At 35.9% G+C, this 22,606-nt stretch overlaps 1 protein-coding gene across 5 annotated transcripts in view; it reads right to left on the bottom strand.

The window, feature by feature from the left end:
• The window catches only part of GPATCH2 (G-patch domain containing 2), a 210,993-nt gene that overhangs the window by 100,197 nt on the left and 88,190 nt on the right, over window positions 1-22,606 (bottom strand). For all 5 annotated transcript variants that reach the window (XM_035010120.1, XM_035010119.1, XM_035010121.1 and 2 more), the window contains exon 6: window positions 4,062-4,129. In XM_035010120.1, coding sequence (XP_034866011.1) covers window positions 4,062-4,129 — 68 coding nt within the window. The remainder of the gene's footprint in view (window positions 1-4,061; window positions 4,130-22,606) is intronic.

The following is a 22,606-nucleotide window of genomic DNA, read 5'->3' as shown; positions in this document are numbered from 1 at the left end:
GCCTCTAAGCAAATACAATTTTTAAGTTGAAAATAAATAAAAAAGAATTAATACAATATCCTTCTCAAATCTTCCAAAAAATAAAAAAGGAGGGACTACTTCCACACTGCATCATTGTGAGATCAGCATTATATTCTGATACCAAAGCCAGCAGATAAGGACACTACAAGAAAATCATAGGCCAACAGCCCGATGAATATAGATGCAAAAATCTTCAACAAAATATTAACAAACCAAAATCATTAAAAGGATAACACATAATGATCAAGTGGAATTTATTCCAGGGATGCAAGGATGATTTAACATCTGCAAATCAATAAATGTGACATACCAAATTAACAAAAAGAAGGATAAAAATCATATGATCATCTCAATGGATGCAGAAAAAGCATCTGACAAAATTTACCATCCTTTCATGATAAAAACTCTGAACAAACTGGTTATGGAAGGAATGTACCCCAGCATAGCAAAGGCCATATATATGACAAGCCCACAGCTAGCGTCATACTCAATGGTGAGAAACTGAAAGCTTTTCCTCTAAGATCAGGAACAAGACAAGGATGCCCCCTCTCAACACTTCAATTCAACTTCGTTTTGGAAGTCCTATCCTAAGCAATTAGTCAAGGAAAAAAAAGACACCCAAACCAGAAAGGAAAAAGTAAAATTGCATCTGCTTGCAAATGACTTGATATATAAATAGAAAACTCTAAAAACTTTATCACAAAAAGCTGTTAGAACTAATAAACAAAATCAGCAAAGTTGCAGAATACAAAATCAAGACACATACATCAGTTGTTTCTACAAAAAAACTATTAGAAAGAGAAATTATGAAAACAATCCCATACATAACAGCATCAAAAATAATAAAATACTTAGGGGGCGCTTGGGTGGCTCAGTCATTAAGCGTCTGCCTTCAGCTCAGGTAATGATCTCCAGGGTCCTGGGATCGAGCCCCACATCGGGCTCCCTGCTCGGCGGGAAGCCTGCTTCTCCCTCTCCCACTCCCCCTGCTTGTGTTCCCTCTCTCGCTGTGTCTCTCTCTGTCAAATAAATAAATAAAATCTTTAAAAAAATAATAAAATACTTAGAAATAAATTCAGTGAAGGAGGTAAAAGATCTGTACACTGAAAACTATAAAATATTAATGAAAGAAATGGAAGAAGACACAAGTAAATAGAGAGATCTTTTATGTTCATGGACTGGAAAAATTAATATTGCTAACATGTCCATACTACCCAAAGGAATCCACAGATTCAATGTAATCATTATAAAAATTCCAATGGCAGTTTTCACATAAAGAAAAACAATCCTAAAATTTGTATGGAGCCACAAAGACCCCAAATAACCAAAGCGGTCTTGATAAGGAATAAAGCTAGAGGCATTACACTTCCTGGTTCAAACTATATTACAAAGCCATCATCATCAAAACAGTATGTAATGGCTAAAAACAGACACAAAAGTCAATGGAACAGAATAGAGAGCCCAGAAATAAACCCATGCATATATAGTCAGTTAATTTTGACAAAGGAGTCAAGAATATACACTGGGGAAGGATAGTTTGTTCAGTAAATGGTTCGGGAAAACTGAACAGCCAACTTGCAAAAGAATGAAAATGGAGCCCTATTGTATGCCATACCCAAATATCAACTTAAAATGGATCAAAGAGTTGAACATAAGATCTGAAATCCTAAGACTCCTAGAAGAAAACAGGAAGTAATAAGCTCCTTGAAATTGATCCTGGCAATGATCTTTTTGGATCTGACACCAAAGCAAAGACAACGAAAGCAAAAATAAACAAGTGGGACTACATCTAACTAAAGTTTCTGCACAGCAAAGGAAACCATTGACAAGATAAAAAGGCAACCTATGGAATGGAAGAAAATATTTGCAAACCACATATCTGATAAGGCGTTAATATCCAAAATATATAGGATACTTGTATAACTCAATAGCAAAAGTAGGCAAAGGGCCCGAATAGATATTTTCCCAAATATTTTTACCATTTTCCCAAATACTTGCAAGAGCAAAATCCCAGGCTATAGGGGACAGTGAAGTAGAGGTCATATTCAGGAAAGAGAGGCAGACCAGAGAGCTGGACCATTATCTATGAGGGAGAGATAATGGTAAGGTGGAAAGGTAATGAGCCAGATAGTGGAGAGTGTCTAATAATATGCTGACGAGGCTTCTTCATTGTCAAGAGGCAATACTGGGGGTTTATAAGTAGGGAATAAAAGAATTGGAACTGAACTTAAGTAGTAGAAGTAAGTAGTATGTACTCAAATAGTGAGAAAACAGAGACAGAGGGCATCTGGGTGGCTCAGTTGGTTAAGTGTCTGCCTTTGGCTCGGGTCATGATCCCGGGGTCCTGGGATCAAGTCTCCCATCGGGCTCCCCCTGCTCAGCGGGGATCCTGCTTCTCCCTCTCCCTCTGCCTGCCACTCCCCCTGCTTGTGCTCTCTCTCTCTGTCAGATAAATAAAAATCTTTATAAAAAAAGAAAACGGAGGCAGAAAGATTCCCTAGGATCCTATAGTAATATAAAAGATAAAAGAGCTTATTTAAAATAATGAGGCAGGAAGTGGAAAAGATGGAGTGAGCATGAGATACTGAAGAGACTGGACTGGACTGGCAGCATGTAGGGTGTGAGGTAGTAAGATGATTCCATTTTAGTCATGACTGTGGACAGAATGGTACTCAAACACATTAGGGTAACTAAGGAAACTCTGAAAATAGTGACATCTGAGTTCCAACTGCAGAGAATCTTATTTAAGTGATTAAGAACCACTGGGGAGATTGGTGAGGAAGGGACATTAGGAGAATACCATGAAGGTCATACCTGCTAATTTGAGAAGTAATACTCAGTTGACAGTATCCAATTTGTCCCATTTTAAATTCATACTTTCATGTTTTCAATCACCCAATAACTATTCACTGCCCACAGGGCACTGTTAGGACAGGACTACAATAGTGATAAAGAGATCTGTCTGTCCTCAGTGCATTTACAATCATTACCAAATACAATTTTTGGTTTGAAAACAGCTCTACATCTACTTGCTAGAGTTCTTGATTCATATCACAGCAAAAAATTAAGAAGGGAATATACAAGTCTTTTGGTTGCCAATCTGAGTTAATAACTCTTCTTTCTGTTTGAGAGACAATAGAGAAAAGGTCTTATAGGATAATAAAAATGAATGAAATAAACTATTAGAAGGGAAGATTATGATATTGTAATCTATAAAATAAGTACTACAGAAACTAATAATCTGTATAAATACTATTTTATATTATATACATTATATTTATATTAATAATCTATGTAAAATAAGCTATTGAAGAACAATAATTTATTTTACATTGGCTAAGGAATGGATTTAAAAGCTAGGCTCTAATGGATCCTAACAGGATTGCTTGCCAGAAAAAATTCATTCAATCATTAATTCATGTCTTTCCACATTTTACGGCCTTTTTGAAGTTCAACCACCTTCACAGGAGACATGGTATTGACCCAAAATATATAACGTTTTCAAGTTCTTCCAATAAAGATATACTTAGAACTAGCACCTAGAAATTCACCCAATAATTCACCAAAGTTAAAGCTCAAGTGCTTACGTTTTAGAATTATTTAATAAATTAGACTCTCCTTTCTACTGTTAAATGAAAATACATTCTGGTCCCTTCACAGCTCATGCTGGGCAGAAGCAGGGAGCAGAGAAGTACTGAGCTAAACAGTCACTTCCTCTGCACTTTAGTGCTTTAGAAAGAGTGGGGAGGAAGGGAAAGAGGAGGGATGAGTAGGAGGAGAGCTCGATGCTACTTAATGTAATGAAAATGTAGAAATTCACATTCTATCACAAATAAAAGAATGACTGTATTCAAAAACCTTTATTTACATTTCTGCCACGGGTTGAAATGATTCCTGCATAACTGTCAATGGCATAAGGTATTTACTCTTTCTTAAGAAAGGTGCAAAATTAAACTACCTTCATTAGCAATAGCTCTCAATTTCCCGCAAGAAAGACGTAGACTACCCCAATGAGACCCTAAAAATCAGGGCGTACTCACTCATGGTGATGAGAGTCTGGGGAAAAGTGAACCATCCTCTTGTTACTGACAGGACCAGGGGTGCTCACCTGAAAGGAGAGTTGAAACAAAAAATGTCACAGACGAGTTTCTAAAAGAAAAACAACAGCACCGAACAACAGGGACATTTCCATTTGAGGGCTTCCGATCTAAAATGGAGAATAAAATGTTAATTCTCAAAAGCTAAACAACATTGCATGGACCAAAAGGGTCATTTCCTTTCTGGTAAGAATGGCCTCTTGTTTTGGCTCAGTGTAGTTCCTCTGAGAGAATTTTTAGACTATTTTAAAAGTACCTTTATAATAGAATGTTTCTTAAGAACCAGACCACTGACTCTTGTTTCCAAATATTGCTCAACTGTGCACATATTTAATCATATGTGAAAAAAGGAGGCTCACTTAATTAGTGTTGAGCAAGCAATATTTCCAAAAACCAATTAACCAAAGTTAATTCCTAAATATAAATAACATGTTTTATAGCGCACACTTCTTCAATGCATCCAAAAACTGAAGTCAAGGAAGGAGACACGAGTCCTTTTCCTATAAAGTCAGAATAATCTGTGTATTTACACAGAACAAATAACAAAATGTAATTTCACCTAAAAGAACAATGTTTTCTTTCTCTATTCCTAAATAAAATGAAAAATCTGCTAAAGAACTGAAGGTTCAATTTTTTTTTCATAATAGAAGCTACTCTCGTTAAAAAAAAAACTCAGGGTGGCTCAGTTGGTTAAGTGACTGCCTTCGGCTCAGGTCATGATCCTCGAGTCCCGGGATCGAGTCCCGCATCGGGCTCCCTGCTTGGCAGGGAGTCTGCTTCTCCCTCTGACCTTCCCCCCTCTCATGCTCTCTCTCTATCTCATTGTCTCTCAAATGAATAAATAAAATCTTAAAAAAAAAAAACCTCACAACTTTTATTTTATGGAGGGTTCTCAAAAGGGAACGTGAGCAGCACCATGCAAGAAAGAATCTACAATCACAGTCAACAAGACATATCTTACGACAAAAGGTCCTAAGTTATGCTCTGCCATAATAATGATGATGATGATGATGATGATAATAATAATAAAGCCCCTCCACAATTATAAAAGTGCCACTTAAAGTATACAATCAGAAAAAAGCCCAATGAGGCAGAAAAATGCCTCTGAAAAAAACCCAATGTTTGCAAAAAACGATTTATTCCTTTATCACTTGGGTCCCAAGGATACCAGCACACGCTCTGAAATTCCAAGAAATGCAAATATTGCAAGTGCGCGCAGATGATGACATCAAGAACCCGACGGCGGGAGCCCCACAGGTAAACATGTGGCTCAACTCCAGGACTACATCCTGCATTCATCTCAAAATGAGGTTTTCATGCTATTGCAGTGGGCATCCCAGGAATACAGTAATCCATTCTCTACACTGTGGCTCTGAGAAAAGCCGACCGTGCCTATGTCATGCTTTGTTAGAGGTTCATGATCACATTATCTCGTGGTGGACCTGACACTTTCATTCGGTTTACAGTATGTTCTATGCACAGGCAACTTATTTCCTTTGCCAGGACTGCTGACAACCTTTTCCACACTATATTAATCTTGTTTACTGACTTTATCTTGGTACAAATATCAGAAAACTGAACTTTCTATCTCAGAGAAAGAATAAACAACGTGTTGACAGAAGCAGAAGCTATTTTCAGGGCTAAAATTGCTTGTTTGCCTGAAGCTAGACTTAGGGAAAAATGTTTAAGTCTTGCTCTGGCTTGAAATACATAATCTGAAATTTAATAAATGAAGAAATTTCACATACACCCATGTGGTAAATTGCCTGATGAAAACAATGCAACTGAATACAATAAAACAGAGTTTCTAACTAATTTATCCCACAATACAAATGTAAGCTTTCAATCTAGTCAGAAATAATCATACTGTGTATTTCTCAGAAATCATGTATGTATACATGATAAGCTCAATTCAATTGCTGTAAATAATGCACAAAAGATTTACAGGATCAAAGGTAGATATTTAAATGACTTTACATTTTTACATAATACGTGGCCCTTTTTTAAAAAAAAAAATAGGGCTGAATACCCTTTACTGTTATTTCAAGTCAATTTTTGTTTTACTTTTGAAGATATGCCAATAGCCATAATTTAGGATTATTTTTAAATGAAATTATGCAATGCGGAGGTCCACACACAATGATCTCAGGGTTCATGTCACTGGTCTGCCTCAGGAGTAAAATGTTTTTACTCTGGGAACCTTTTGTGACTTTGTGACTAGACACCCTATACTGAAAATCTGAGAATAAGATCTTAATACAGAAATCAGTCCATGGAAAGCAGTACTATACTCAAGTTCCAGTGTATTTTAAATATGGAAGCATGGATTATTAGTAGGTAATTCAAAGTATTATAAAATACCAAGAAACATTGTTATAAAATTCTTTCTAAAAATTTATAATTTAGGGTGAGATAATCATCTTTATAAAAATAAATGAAGCAGTTTTTTAAACATCACATCCAAGTAATAATTTCATTCCCAAAAAATATGGCTTCCAGTTACTCCAGAAACGTCTAAGAAAGAACACATTTAAAAACATCATCTCTTTAAAATATCCAATAAAATATTCACAGAGTAAAGTTTATTTGTTAGAAAAAGCAGATTTTAGTCCACAAGATTAGATAGGGAACAGATATTCTGTTCTTCATGAGAAACAGTATCTCCACAATCCAGCTCTCGTTATTTGTTAATAAGACTCTGGAGACATTTATGTAATTAGCCAGTATTTACTGATGACAATCTTAGACATCACACTATCTGCCCAGAATTCTTACAATTCATTTTTAAATGTTATTACATCAATTGTGACTACATTCCTAAATAAAATAGGTATATTTCTTCTCATTACCTATGTTTATTCCTCCAATCAGGAAGTTAAAAAAAAAAGAGATATCCCAGCCCAGACGGGAATGGGTGGCCTCTAGATAATAAAGGATTTGCCAACTTCTGGCCTTTGAGGATTGTGAAACAAACTGTAAAGCTAAAAGATCACATGGGTCTTAGTTTTTGCTATTGTTGTTTACAATCAAGTGATCAACCTCAGAAAACAGGAATATCATAGTGACAGAAGAAAAGTAAGTAACCATTGTACAAGAAAGTACCACTGTCCAGGCGCCTGGGTGGCTCAGTCGTTTAGCGTCTGCCTTCGGCTCAGGTCATGATCCCAGGGTCCTGGGATCAAGCCCCGCATGGGGCTCCCTGCTCCGCGGGAAGCCTGCTTCTCCCTCTCCCACTCCCCCTGCTTGTGTTCCCTCTCTCTCTGTGTCTCTCTCTGTCAAATAAGTAAATGAAATCTTTAAAACAAAACAAAACAAAAAAAGAAAGTGCCACTGTCAGAATTCAGAAGGTCAGTAGGTAAGAATATATGGGACATTTAGCTAAATGACATCAATGACAAAATATCTATTCTCTCCATTTCATTAGATATATTAAGACAATTTCTTATTCTTTCTGTCACTGATTTATTGACACCAATTTCATAACTTTCCTCAAAAGATAAACAGAACACTTGGTTATACATCTCATTGTCATTTTGTTGTCATCAAACCCATCCCATTCTTCTACAATTACATACTTGAAAAAATTATTTCCCAAATCAGGGAAACGTATTTGAGACACAACGGATTAATGAAAAGCTTGTTCAATACGGATGATATCCTACTCATATTTTCAAGGATTAAGGTTCCTTCTGTAAATGAAGGAAGTGTTATGGCCCCACATAAATACAAGAAGCCGTTACTCTTTCTTCTCTCCCTCTGATCCAGTCATTCTCCTTCAACTTTGATCTTATATACAATTACATTTTATTTGCTTTCCAAATGCTATTCTGCTTCAGTACCCACATTGACAAATACTTAGGGTGGCAGGCTGCCATTCGAAAGAAGGCCTTTCAATTTTGTGAGGACTGGTCAATCAAATCTGCCCGGCCTCCAGGCTATAAGGAGACCTTGCATGAGCCTTCCTGCCACTGTGTCAAGACCCAAAAGTTTTCTGCTTCTCTAAGGACCAGTACTAATTTGACTCAACTTCTCGGAAGAAAGAAACAAGCCCTCAAAGTTTAGCAGGCTCTGTATGAAGGCCCCCCTGGTACATTCAACAAATGTGTCAGTCAAATATACGTGACAGATACTAAGGAAAACAACTGAACAAAACCAGGCTTAAAAATAGGACTTGAAACCCTGGGGATAGAAGTGAGGGGAGGAGGGCAAAGAGATGGAAGGGAGTTTATTATAGTTGCTCGTTACACATTTATCTTCATTAAAAATCAATCATAAGAAAATAATATCCTGAAAGATTTGTAGTAACTAATTTTAATTAATAGCTGTTAAAACAGATGTAAAAAATGTTCATCTTTTAATCCCTTACAGAAAAATACACACAAAGTTTCTCCAAAAGTATTTCAAATGAGTTTTATATCAGTGTTCTAAAAAGTTCTGTTACGAGATAGGTGGAGAACGAGTAAAATATTTCATTGTGTCACCTATTCGCATATATAATATTACAGAATGGTCACAATTCACAAAAGGCACAATCTATTTGGGGATGGAAAACATCCAAGAAGATAACACTAGAATTACTTTTAAAACAATGTACAAAAAAATAAAAATTACTTTAGAATGATTTTTAAAGCAATACACAAAAATGATAACTCAGGGAGCATAAATGGGTATCGTTTATAAGATTAAAGGGAAACAAAGTAGTTATCTGATTTAAGAGGAATGGGGGGGGGGTGAGAAGGGAATTGTATGCAATTGTCTCTCCCTGCTCCAATCCATCTTACCAACTTGCCAAATTCAACTTTCTAAATCGCTGCTTTTCAGATGTCAGTTTTCTCATTCCAGAGCCATCCATAGCTCTATGCTGAAAGTAAAATTAAAGCTAATGAGAAATGCATTCAAAGCCCTTCTCTAATCCAATCCTTACTTTCCAGGGTGATCCTTCTGCTCAGGTAGTAACTGACTATTCTCCATGTTCGAAACCCAAAACCGCTCTACTTGATTCTATTCAACAGATATTTACCTGCTATGTATGTAAAATTAGCCTTATATATACTATATAATAAGTGGTGTAGAGTTCCCATTCCGTTGGGTGACTATTATACTGTCACAATGAGTAATCTTTTGGATGTCATGATAAAGTCCTGAGTTTAAGGAACCCCTTTCATTCCAAGATGTTTTTTTTTTTAAAGAATATTAATAAAAAAAAATCAGCAAGTAATCCATATGCTAATTCATATTTTACCTTCATGTGTCTAGATTTCTATTAAAGTAAAATGTGTATTTATACAGCAGACTAGCAAAAATCCTCTTTACTGGCTACAAGAAACTAAAAAGTAGTAGGTACAAGCAGAATGCCTGATGTGTGCTTGGGAACGTGTTGGATAGGAGGGAGAGGTCGCTGTAAATCTTTAGCCTCTTATTAGGATCTATGTGTCATCTACTATTCATAGCCTTCATGTTAGCTAAATTATATTGTAGTGGATATAACACAGTGTATGAATCTGATGATTTTACCTGGTTGTCAAGGTATTGTTCCATTATATTTTTAGCTATTTTTAATCCTTCTCAGAAGGATGTAAACATGAATAAATAAAGTGTGATAATGACCACCATGATACATCAAAGAGTTAATATAATTGGTAGAAATATTATTGCTATTATTCATGATAACGACTCGCCTAAACTTTATAGCTCTTGCCTGCTTGTAAGGGGTTTTCACAGGCAAGGGGGATAGAGTGAGTAAGCATCATTATTCTCAAATACCAGATGAGGGCACATGCCCCAGATCACAAAGACTAAACAGAGCTAGATCTGAACTTCAATTGTCCTATTCACAACCTACTACTTTTTCCCCTAAGGGACTACACAAAGGAGACAATACACCAAAACAAGTGTTTTCTGTATTTGGGGATTTGCTGCAAAAGATGCTTGCGTGAATCCAGAATATACTACTCTTGGAAAACCTTCAGCCTAGAATTAGACATCCAAGGATGATACTCTGGTTCTCACTTGTAACTTAGGGTAAGCTATGGGGCTATTTTAGATATAGGCAAGGATGAACACAGTGGCCCAAACAAGGCTGTTAGCAAGTCTTATGCATTGATTAACGGGAATAAGAAATAGCTCTACTACCAGGCATTACAGCCAAAGTAGTAAAAAATTCAGAACTGTGCTAGAGAGGGGTAAACATTCCATGATGAGAATACGTGAAGGAACTTGGAAAATTAGAGAACGTGGACTATTTTTTTTTTTCTTCAGAAGCAGGTATCAATGTAAATGTGAGATTACACCTTCAAACCATAAAGACTTTATAAATTAGTATAAAAAAATTACAGGAAATAAAGCTTGCCTTTCAATTGTGGATTAGCCTTCCTAGCAGGAATCCATCTGTGTCAAAGGGAAGATGCTAACCTTCTGGCTGCCAGAATCAACCAGAACAGGTGAATGAAGACAGATTTTGGGTAATTGGAAGTAAGCTTGGCACATGTTCAAGTAACATAGCACATACATTTCTCTAAAAGATTATCGTCAAAATGCGAATTATACTAAACTGATGCAGGTTTAGAAATATGTATGGGTACGTACATGTATATATATGACAACATTGGCAATTGTTACATTTTTAATCTAAAACTAAACAATGTAATTATTTTAAATCCTTAAACAGTTTCTTTCCCTAGTTAAAATAAGTCAGCATTAATAATTAAGAATTTAGAATGATTGGCCTATTAGAACAATAATACTTCTAATTATTAAGTGCATAAATTCTCATTTCTGATGTAGACTAATAATGAATGATCTAAATGCTTTAATAGAAAAGATCAATCACTACACAATTAAAAAACAAATACAGCAACAACTTTTTTCATACTGCTCCATGATAATAATTTTTTTTTGAGTAAGAAACTAAAAATTAACCAGCTTGGAATGATGGCAAATAGTGATTAAAGAAGGAGTTTCACTTTGCCGTCCAGTTTAGTAGCAAGCTGTGAGTGGCCTCTGCTGGCTGACCAAAGCTTCCTAAATCACTCATTTATGATGCTTGCAATGTTACGGGCTTCGGAAAAATAAGGATATGCCCACATATATTCATACAAAATCCAGTGTACATAAAGACCTGCCTTTTATAAAAGCAAATGCCAAGTAATAAACAAAATGTGCATAAGATGGTGTAAAACAACTTTATAATTTCATCCCAATTCAACATACTTAGATTATACTCAGTATCTATACATCTTCTAAAATTTTAATTTCTATGCCATGATTGTATGTAGATTATCATATTCAATTCATATCGAGCAATCATATCTACATCTAAAAATAAATATTTTCTTGAGAGTCACTACACACACCTGCATACACGCACAAACTGTTTTTCAAAATTAAGTGTATATTTAGTTTTGGTTACTGACTTTGCAGGGAAATACAAAGAAAGAATGAATAAAAAATTCTTTAAAGAATTAGATTTAAAAAAAGGCATTAACACACTTTATATAATGGTTTATGAAGATATTGTCCTGGAAATGCAGTAAAGCAAAGCAATTTTAAAGATTTCTGTATTACTGCACCTATGTTTGAGTAAAAGTATTTTATACTCAAAACTTAAAATTACAATCAAGAAGTTCAACCTGACTAGTATTAAGTAATGTTAATTCAGTAATCATAATAGAAAAGAAAAAAAAGTGTTTCCAATTTTGCTCAGTAGCTTTCTATTAATAAAAATCTCCTGTGCAGGACAGAATTTATGATTTTTTTATTTATCTATTTAAACATACAATTATATATGATTCACTTCATACTCCACCCAATCTATCCATTTAAAATAGACCCCATTAAAAATTATTATCAAATATGCCTAATGATGTCAAAAGGTGACTACATTTATTTTAAAAAAGTTATTGTTCTCACATGTGACAATATTTCAGTGTATTTCAATCCTCATTTCAAAATTCAGTCCCATTATCTTGCCTGCTCAAAATTGTTCACAGGGTTAGCTAGCTGACATATAAGATAACCCTCCATCTCACTAGACACCACTGGGATATGACACACTGACCCACAGTAAGCTCTTATTATTAGCCTGAAATATATAGCATGTAATGTAGCTCCTGCCAGGGAATTTGTTTATAAAAATCCTTTTATCTGTCTGGACATTCAAAATGCTTTTAAAAGTAATGTTCAACTATTTAAAGGAATTTCAGACAATAAATAAAAATTCAGATGGGTGCTTTGAAGTCTCCCCTCTTGTCTCTCACTATTCTGCAGAAGTTTTTTTTTTTAAAAAGGAGTCACATATACAGAAAATAGAAGCTAGAAAGCATTTTCTCTTTGGAGCTTAGCTTATACAGAGTCTATTATATGAAGGATAGAACTTAAAAAAAAAAAGGAGACTCAATAGTTCTCATTCCTAATGAGCATTACAACATACTGAAAAGCTTGGTACATGTGAAATTAATTCTTTTTGTAGTTAGAGGAGGTCAGGGGGTAACAACAGCAGTAAAGATAATTATGATATTCAGCAAACACAATTGATAACATAAAAAATTAAGATGGTTTTTTGGATGAAAATTTTATCACATATATTAAAAAATTTACTTTAAGAATATAAGCAGACTAGGAAAACATTTAAGTGCTTAGTTATAAATTACTTAAACTATACTTAAAACACATGATTAACATTTCAGTAGTTAAAATTATTCTTTTTCTGTATTAATTATTTGATAATTTATAACAATATTAATAGTTGTGCATATGCCTTTTTGAATTGCATATTATTTTCTTCTTTTTCAAATTTTTTTTTATAAACTAGTCAATTTCTTTCCACCTTAAGCTGACTGTGATGTTGTATGCAATCTTAATTTACATTAAGAGAAAAAAAAATTACAGCTGGTTTTGATGTTTAAAAGATTGTTTCTAAGAATCTCAAGGATACATTGATAGTAATTTATAAGAAAAATGCTGATAGTCTCCACATTTTAAAACTGATTATCTTAATATGGTTTATATTTAGCAAATAAAACACTTAAGATACTATATTCTATAAGCTATTCTCCTGAAGCAAACATACAGGCAAACACTCAATCTTCCGTAATGTATTTCAAGACTGGATTATTTTACTGTAAATTGCACTAAAATCTTTCTATAACTTAAAAAAAAAAAGCACATAACAGTAACTTGAGAGGAAAAGAGACAGCAAGTATAAACATATGCAAACTAACTCTTAAGGTATAAATTATGCAAGCTATTCCTTAAGGTATAAATGAGTGAATGAGTTAATTAAAAAGAAATCAAATATTAGTTAATCAATAACTGTATAATCTTAGTATAGTACACACTATCCTTCTTCTTGATTTGCAACACAAATCCCAAATAATAACTTTAACTTTTAATATCTTTTGGCCAACATATATTTCAAGCAATAAATAGCACAGTAAAACTCTCCATATTTTGGGGATGCTTATCAGTAGAATTTGCTTGAAATGGAAAGAAGTTACTATCTAGCTTAACTCTGGTTGCACAACACAATCAATTAGCCAGTCAGCGATGATTATGTGAAGTAAGTTCTGGCCAATAAGAAGTACATGCAATCACTGGTGGAGCTTTTAAGGAAAATTCTTTCAGTGGGATTTACTTAGTGGGCATGAGCCTTGTGCCCTTCTTTGTACTTTAGGTTGCCTGGGATGTAGGCAACAACATCCATTTTTTTGAGTAGGAGTTAAAGACCACAAGAATCAAAGGTTTCCATCCTGCCATCCTTTATCTGGATAATGTAGCCATCAAATACCTTCCCATAAAATGAGGGAAAAAACAAAACAAAACCCCTTCTTGTTCAAACTTCCATTATTCGAGCATCTTGTTACATGCACCAAGCTCAATCCCTAATGAATAATAATAATGATGATGCCATGGTAGCCATTAAATTCTACCTTTCTTCTTAAAAAACCAAAAACACGCCATTAAGTGGGTCAGGAATCCACCGAAAGAGAAGAGATACTGAACATCTAATTTATATGCCCAGCACAGTGCTAGGTGCTATAGAATATTCTAAAGAACTGCATAATATAAACCCTGCTAGGGGCGCCTGAGTGGCTCAGTCAGTTAAGCATCTGCCTTTGGCTCAGGTCATGATCCCAGGGTCCTGGGATTGAGCCCTGTATCAGGCTCCCCTCTAAGCGGGGAGTCTACTTCTCCCTCTCTCTCTCTGCCTTCACCCTGCTCATGCTCTTTCTCTCTCAAGTAAATAAATAAAATCTTAAAAAAAAACCCTGCTAGCTAATAGGTTGCAAACTTAAAAAACATGAAGTCCATGCAGATTAAACAACTGCTAAACTGTGTGTATAGAGTTCATAACTGCAACAGCAGTTGACAAAAGAGAGATCATTAAGGCCCAACTTAGCAAATGTGATTTGGGGAGGAGTTGGGGCTTATGCTGAGTGCTAGAGACGGGTAGTGTTTAAGCTGAAGGAAGGAGGGCAATTACATGCTAAACACAGATACGCAGTATGGATCATAAGGGTGTATAGTTTGGAAACAAAGAAATAGACTGACTAGAAGTCTGCTGGAAAAAAAAAAAAGCTGGATAAGTAATAAAGTTTCAGAAATCTAGGAATATGGTTCATTCTGTAAAATAATCTATGTGCAAGGCTTCCAAACTTATGCTAGGTTATCCACCTAGTTGATACTGTCCAACTCCAGTAGGAAGAGAGAGCCCCAAATAAAAATGAATAAAAACAAACCAAAAAGGAAGTAATAATTTCATATTTTAAATCACTGTATTTTCACCTTCACTAAATCCCTATCTCTTGTTGCTTTTGGGTTTCTGTATCAAGAGCCTGGGAGATGCAAATACAGTTTCCTGTAACTACTTACAGCATGAAGAGGCTTTCTGCCTCTCCTTTCTGCCCATGATGGCGGGGCTGTGGCGCTTCCTGCCCACCCCCCTCCTGTGGACCACGAAAGGAGAGTTGAAGCTGAAGTAGGGGGAGTAAGTTAGAAACCCATGTTCTAACTGCTCCCACTTGTCTGGGGCAAGGTAAGGTATAAGACCAGAGAACTGTGGGGAACTGAGGAAAGTCTGCTTCCTGAGGCACAGCTGATGAGGAGGCAAGTTTCTAAGAGAGGCCACATTTGAGTTGGCACCCTGCCCAACCTGGCACAGGAGGAAAAATGCCGTATCTGTGGAAGGAGGGGGCTAGAGAGATAGCCTGAGAATGCTACTGGTCTCCCCAGCCTGGGTGACCCAGGAATATCTGTAACCCAGTGAGGGGGAGTCAAAGAAGCACAGGGACTTGTAGATCAGGGGCAAATGACTGGAATCCATGGGATTCAGTCATGGGTACCAGCATGATACCTCAAAAAGACCAAACAGAACCAGATTCATGTGAGTGAATGAGACACCGGGGTTCAGACTAGACTAGCCAGCTAGAGATCAGCAAGGACCAAAAAATAGTGAAGAGACAATAAGATGGTGCAAGAATCTAAGGTAGTCTCCTCCATAACCTCCATGGCACCTAAGCTCCCCACTGCCATCTTGGAGAGAAGTAGATAGGAAGGGAAGAACTGCAAGACCAAGCATTTGTTAGAAAAAGGGTAAGCTGCCCAAAATAATACCCTATACTGAGATACAGTAATTGGCAAATCTATATCACTTTCCACAACCCCTGCTCCCCACTCCATGCTCTCCTTTCCCTCATGGTCCCTTCACCTCGTAGTAATAAGTGAAACCTCATGAGAAATATCAAATGTCCTAAATAAAGAAGCTACATTTTCTTTTGTCCAGCTATTAAGTTTTTGCTCCACTACACTTATAAACTGACATCAGTCCTTTAAATATATTCATAAATAGAATTATCCTTACATTAGAATACATGAAAATTGTTCTATGTGATACACAAGTAAGCAATAAAGCATAAATGCACTCCTAGTTAAAGCTTTTTCTCTGTTTTACGGCAAAATTCCACATAATGTAGATCATATTTTTCAATCTGCGGGTTATAAAATCAATTGTGACAAAAACATACTTTTATGATAAGATTAGAAAACAAAGCAATATGGAGTCTTAGCAGTAATTCTTGCTGTCCAATGCAGTGATCACAATGGGATATGTAATCCACCAGGTTTAACAAAATGAACTAGAATTTATGGATTTCATCCACTGTTTTCTTCTTCTCCAGTATAAAGTGGTTCTTAGGAGGAATGCAGTATAGTGATTAAAAGTGTGGGCTATGAATCTGGAAGAATCCAAATCCTGATTCTTCCACATTTCAGCTCTAAGATTGCCTCAACTCCTGCATCTGTAAAATGGGGATGGAAACAGTATCTTTTTCATACAGTCATTATGAGAATTAAAGGAGACAATCTGAAAAGCACATAGATCAGTGTCTGCCTATTATTATTGGTACGACTCGACTTTGAGACAAATGCAAGATGCAACTGTAATAATAAGATGACACAAATCAGTATTACAGTAGATAGAAGCATTGAGTAAGGAGCTTTTACGGGGTGGGAGGGAGCTGGAAATGAGGGGGTGTGCCTGCAGAGCAAAGGTGCAATGGGAGAGCTTCATTACTGGGCCTATCATCACTCTTTTCAGTGAATTACTTGAAACACTCTTGGTTAGGGTTGATAAAAATCAGATGGGCAACTGTTTTTCATGCGCATATTAGAAATGCAGATACATGTTTACTATATAAAACACACGCATTACAAAGAAGAGTTACTTTACACATTAAGTTACAATGACACAGTAGCCAGTCCAAGTCACAAGACTTCATTCAGTAATTTCCACAAAGACATTATTCGTGACTCCACAGGCTGGTGCTTTTCTGATGCTTTTCAATTAATGGAAAGGTCATGGGTTTAAATAAAATAGAGTTAAGTATCTTATCTATAATAATGGTCTCTAAATTGAATGTTTTACAGCTGATTTGCTGTTCTTGGCCAATTCTAAGATCCTGAAAGAAACTTGAACTGGCAGACCATTTGAATACATGCTTTCAAAGTAATAAAGGGAACTCAACTCCTCCTGTATCCAACTTCAAACACACACACACACACACACACACACACACTTTCTTTGATTTTACACAGAAAAACAGTGAAAAAACCTTGAAGTCTTCTCTGACCACACACAACAGAAGTAACTTCTCTCCCCACTTTGAATTTGTATATTTCCTTGTATCTTATGTCACATAACAGACTGCCTCATGTTAAAATTGCAAATATATGTCGGTCTCCTCTACAAACCTATGCATTTCTCAAGAGCAGTGGCTTTTGCTAATTTACTGTTGTACCACCAACAGAACCTGGTATGCCAGCCTACACAGAACCATGTATTGAAATCATCAAAAGCACAAACATTGTTCACTACCACTGATTAGCACTTTGTGATAGCATAAGACAACTCAGTATATATCCCAAATAACTCAAAAGCAGGTTGAATACTATAGTCTTTTTTAAAAATCTGGATACGTTGTGTTAGAAACCATGTTGCTATCTGTAGAGCTATACCCCCTCTAAGAGCAGTTCCACAAAATTAAAAAATGCAAAAGATAAAGCCTGGTAGGAAGTATGTGGAGAATAAATGGAGTAAAAGAATATAATTAACTAAGTGCTTTGCATAAAGAATAGTCCTCAAGTTTTAAAATACAGAAAATGAAAGAGATGCAATTACTCTTTAATGAACACCTCAAACAATTTCACATAAGTTGGTCAAATGTAACAAGGAAAAAAGACTGAGAAAAAAGAAAAAAAGTTGGCGAATTACCTTTCCAGAGTAGCACACTATTAAGAGAATTCACAGACAGAAAGAAGCCTGTCGAATACTAGCCTATGCTGAGAAAATGGTAGACTACTACATGCTCTTAAAATCCACTCCAAAAGAAGTTATCCATAAAGCAATGGTAGCATCTCAGCATCAATATAATTAAGAGACTAGATAATGACCAACTATTCTAGGATTGTCCCACAGGTATTAACTCTGAGCCCCATGGCCACTAAGCCACACCATGGAATCAGAAACAATGAGCTCTTCCAGCACGGTCGGTTTGTGAAACACTGACATGATGTCACTACAAACCAACTCTGTGGGACTCGGTGTACAAAATGCCAAGCAGCACATTCCACTGGACCATGAACAAGTCCAAGTGCAGAGGTAACTGTTTTAGTCTTCCCTTTTGTCCTTTGTGATGAGCCCAGTATGTACTATAATTTATGGATTATTAATTATAATTTAATATATAATATATAACTTAATTTAATAATAATTAATTATTATTGATTTTAACAAACACTGATCGAGCACTTTCTGGGTGGCACAGACTCTTAGAAGCTGCACGCATTTCCACTATCACTCCTGCTCGCAACTCTGCAAGATTTTAATTATTATCTCAATCTCACACACGAGGCTCAGAGAGATTAAAACCACCCACTTGAGGTCACCTACTTAACAAGTAGTGGAGACAGTATTTGAGTCCAGAAATGTCTGGTTCATTTACTCGACAAGAAAATACTGAGCCTTGACTACGTGTCCTGGGAAAAAGAAGAGGAAGAGACACACCAGAGAACAAGACTGACCAGGACCCTGCATTTATGGGATTTGCATTGGAGTCCAGGGAGACACAATGAAATAAAAACAAACAAATATACAAGGATACTATAGACTGTGGTCAATTCTATGAAGGAAATAAATCAGGAGGATGTGGTGGGGAAATGGAACCCCACCTGAGTCCTGAAGGATGAGATGGAGCAGCCAAGCTAAGGGTTGGAAGAATGGGGACACTCCTAGTCAAAGGCAATAGCATAGGAAGGTGTGGAAGCAGGGAAGAGTTTACAAGCTCCAGGAGAGGCAAGGAGGTCGGGGTGCGCAAGGGAAGACTGGTTAAGGTATAAGGTCAGAGAGCACGAAGGAGCCAGAACACGGAGGGCGACTTTAGTTCGAAGAAGTTGTGCTCTTTTCTTTATACCAGCAGTTCTCAAACTTTATACTCTTAAAAATAATTGAGGACTCCAAAGAGCTTTTATTTATATGGTTTATAGGTATTGACATGTGCTGTATTGGAAATTAAAACTGTGTTAATTTTGGAACCCAACAATATCCAACACTCTTCCTAGAGACTCTGCAAAATACCACCATGTTCTCATGAAAAACAGAGGTGAAAAAGACAAATATCTTAGTAGTATTATGAGAACAGTTTTGCCCTTGTGGATCCCCTGAGGAGACTTGGGGATTCTCTGGGATTCCTGGACTATACTTGGAGAGCCACCGCCATATACCATGGTTGTCCAAGCGTGGTCCCCAGGCCAGCAGTACCAACATCACCTGGGACCATGTTAGAAATGCAAATTCTCAGGCCTCATCCCAGGCCTATTGGACTAGAACCTCTGGGAGTGAAGGCCCACCATCTGTGTTTTAACAAGCCCTCCATGTGACTCTGGTCCTTTCAAAAGTTTGAGGACCATTGTTCTAGACTTTACTGAAGACGGTAGGACAAAGTGGGAAAAACACCAACAGGGAGGTCATATGAAATGCTTTTAAAATATGCAAAAATTGGCTGCTACAGCATAAATACATAGCTCGAAACCAAAGGCAGGAAGAAAAAAATGTTTAAAAACCCTGCAGCAAGAAGGAGAATCAATAGAAGGGTGACTTCTTTTTGAACAAAGGTTTCAGAGTGAATGGAAATTGAAGGGTCAAAACTGGAAAGAAACACTGACAGATTCTGCAAATATGTATGGCAGCAAATCCAAATGTCGATCTTCATGGCTGAATAATACCAAAAGCACTAGTGTTAAAGTGTCAGTCTTAGGCATATGGAGACCCAGAGATAATAAAACGATATCAAACGTGCTAACCAAGATAATATATTTATGAAGAAAAAAAGCTAATTTTTATCGAATCCTATCTCAGTTCTCACAAATAATTCTTCCTAAAGGGAATAACTCCACATAACTTGTCAAACCTTGTTTAGCAGTACAAAGGAACAAACAAATGAGTTTGTTTGGTGATACATATTAATATCTTAATTAATTCATTTAAAAACTGTCACTGTGTACACCAAGTAATATTTTGGTTCCTTTCACTGACTCTTACCTAAGTCCCATAACATTACTATGTACTTGTATCCATAATGATATAATAATTATCCTTTGGGCTCCTACCAACTTCTATATATTCTAATCATTATACTTATATTATTTATTACACTGTATTTTAATTAGCTGTTTGTTTATCTAACCCTCTCATAGACTATAAGCATCAAAGATAGAGAGTAAGAACCATGTATTACTCAACATTGTTTCTCCCTACATTGTATAGTGTCTGGCACATGCTAGATATGAAATGAAGCAATATTCACTTGTTGACCTAGGTATTTATGTTCTATCTTGACATCTGCATTGAAATCTCAACAAAGGCCATGGCTGATATTTTAACTGCTTTGAAACACAAGTAACAGAATGCTAAGTACACCTGTTTTCAGTAAGCCCTTGGTTACTGAATATAGATACAGATGCATATCTCTTGTAAATGACAATGGAAAGAACAAATATAGTAAGTGGGAAAAACTCAACAGGCTGTTTTAATTATGTATAGAAATGTTTCAACGAATATAAAATAAGATCGATCAAAAGGATTCTTACAGATCTTACAGTTAATTGCCCTCACCCCATATTTTTTTTAAAAAAATTCCATACCACTCAGATTTTGAAGCTACAGGAGCAACCATAAAAATATTCCGACCTGGTGATGGGTATTAAAGAGGGCACATACTGCATGGAGCACTGGGTGTTATACTCAAACAATGAATCATGGAACACTACATCAAAAACTAATGATGTAATGTATGGTGATTAACATAACATAATAAAATAAAAAATAAAATATTCCGGCAATTCTTATTAATTCTCAAATGAGAAACCCTAGACTACAATGTAAAATTATTTTTAACTGGGTAAAGTACTAGCTTCATAACCAAAAAGTGCCCATCTTCTTATTAGTGATCAGGGTCTTGATGGCCTGATATGAAACAAAACCACATTTCACACTCAAAATGAAATTCTGCTTTAAACTGTTTCTTGTATTTATTAAACTCCTTATAGTCTATGCAAAAGTATTCAGGATGTCTAAAGACAATAAAAGCTCATGAGTGGTACCCTATGAACCCATGACCACCTGGACTAAGCAACAATCCATTGTCCTCCTTAAATGTGGACCCTTTCAGTTCTCTCCCAATTCTCTCGGGTGACCAGATGTCACATGACCACACAGTTGGCTAAGGTACATACAGTATTTTCTGTAACATGAGCTGTAAAGTACTATCTGCATTTAGCTTAGGATACTACAGACACCTGGCTCAGCTACTTAGTTCAACTTAGCATTAAATATTTGGAGCTTAGCGTGGATTTTAAAGTCCTACTGTCTTGTTCAAATTCAGGCTTTGCCACTTTCTACCTATACAAGTTATTTTACTTTTCTTTATTTTTGCTGCCTTATGTGTGAAAGGGCAATGGGCGATAATAATAGTAATACCTGCCTCATAGGTCTCTTATGGGAATTACAATAGTTAGTACACGTCAAATCCTGGTAAAATGCCTCGCACATAGGAAGGACTCATAAATGCTAGCTATTATTATTAGTAGTACATCTAGATTTCATAGCCCCAATCTGCTTTACCAACAGGCTTGATTGACATTTCACTTCAGACCTTGCTGGTAGGGCTATTCATTCCTTTGTTGTTGGTTTTTAGTTCCAATCATTTGACTTAATCAATCTGAATGAAAAAATAACTTTTTCTGTATTTGATTGTTACCTCAATGTCACATGTCTGCCTACTCAACTTGAGTGCATGGGTTCTTGACATTGAGGTAACAGTCTAATAAGGAGGAAGTTATTATTTTCTTTTTAGGTTAATGTATAAAATTAAGTCAAAGCCAAAATACACCTTATTCTATCTAAATATTACCTACAATATTTGTTGAATGAATGAACAGACAACTGACTCAGGTTTTCTGTGGGTGCTCAGTATATTTAGAATTGGAATTAAAGACCAACAAGAAAGGAATGAGTAACCTACCACAAACTCTAGCAATAGATTCACGACAATACCTCCACTGATTTCAGATTTCAAAGATGTTTCAGAATATTTTATTCCTTATCACTTTACCCTCCTCTTTTCTTCCCTGTATCACTTAAATGTTACTTTTTTATTCTTTCTTTGCATGGTTTAACGCAAATCCTGCAGAACTTTCTATTTGTATGGTTACTCACTATGAATCCTTACACAGCTAGCAAAACTTTAAACCCACTATGCATGAGAAACTTTCTGGACTACAGAGGAAAGTAAACATAATTAAAATATACATAAAATTTGGTAGTTCATGACCACGATGCATTTGTATAAAACAAAAGACAAAAAACAAAACAAAGGAAACCCTGCCAAACCATATGACAAAACCATCGTATCGCCACACTTCTTTATCTCTTCTAATTC

This window comes from Mirounga leonina, unplaced genomic scaffold, assembly GCF_011800145.1.
Source record: "Mirounga leonina isolate KUSES-001 unplaced genomic scaffold, KU_Mleo_1.0 Mir_154, whole genome shotgun sequence".
In the NCBI taxonomy this organism is placed as follows: Eukaryota; Metazoa; Chordata; class Mammalia; order Carnivora; family Phocidae; genus Mirounga; species Mirounga leonina.
This window is presented reverse-complemented; position numbering and strand designations above follow the sequence as displayed.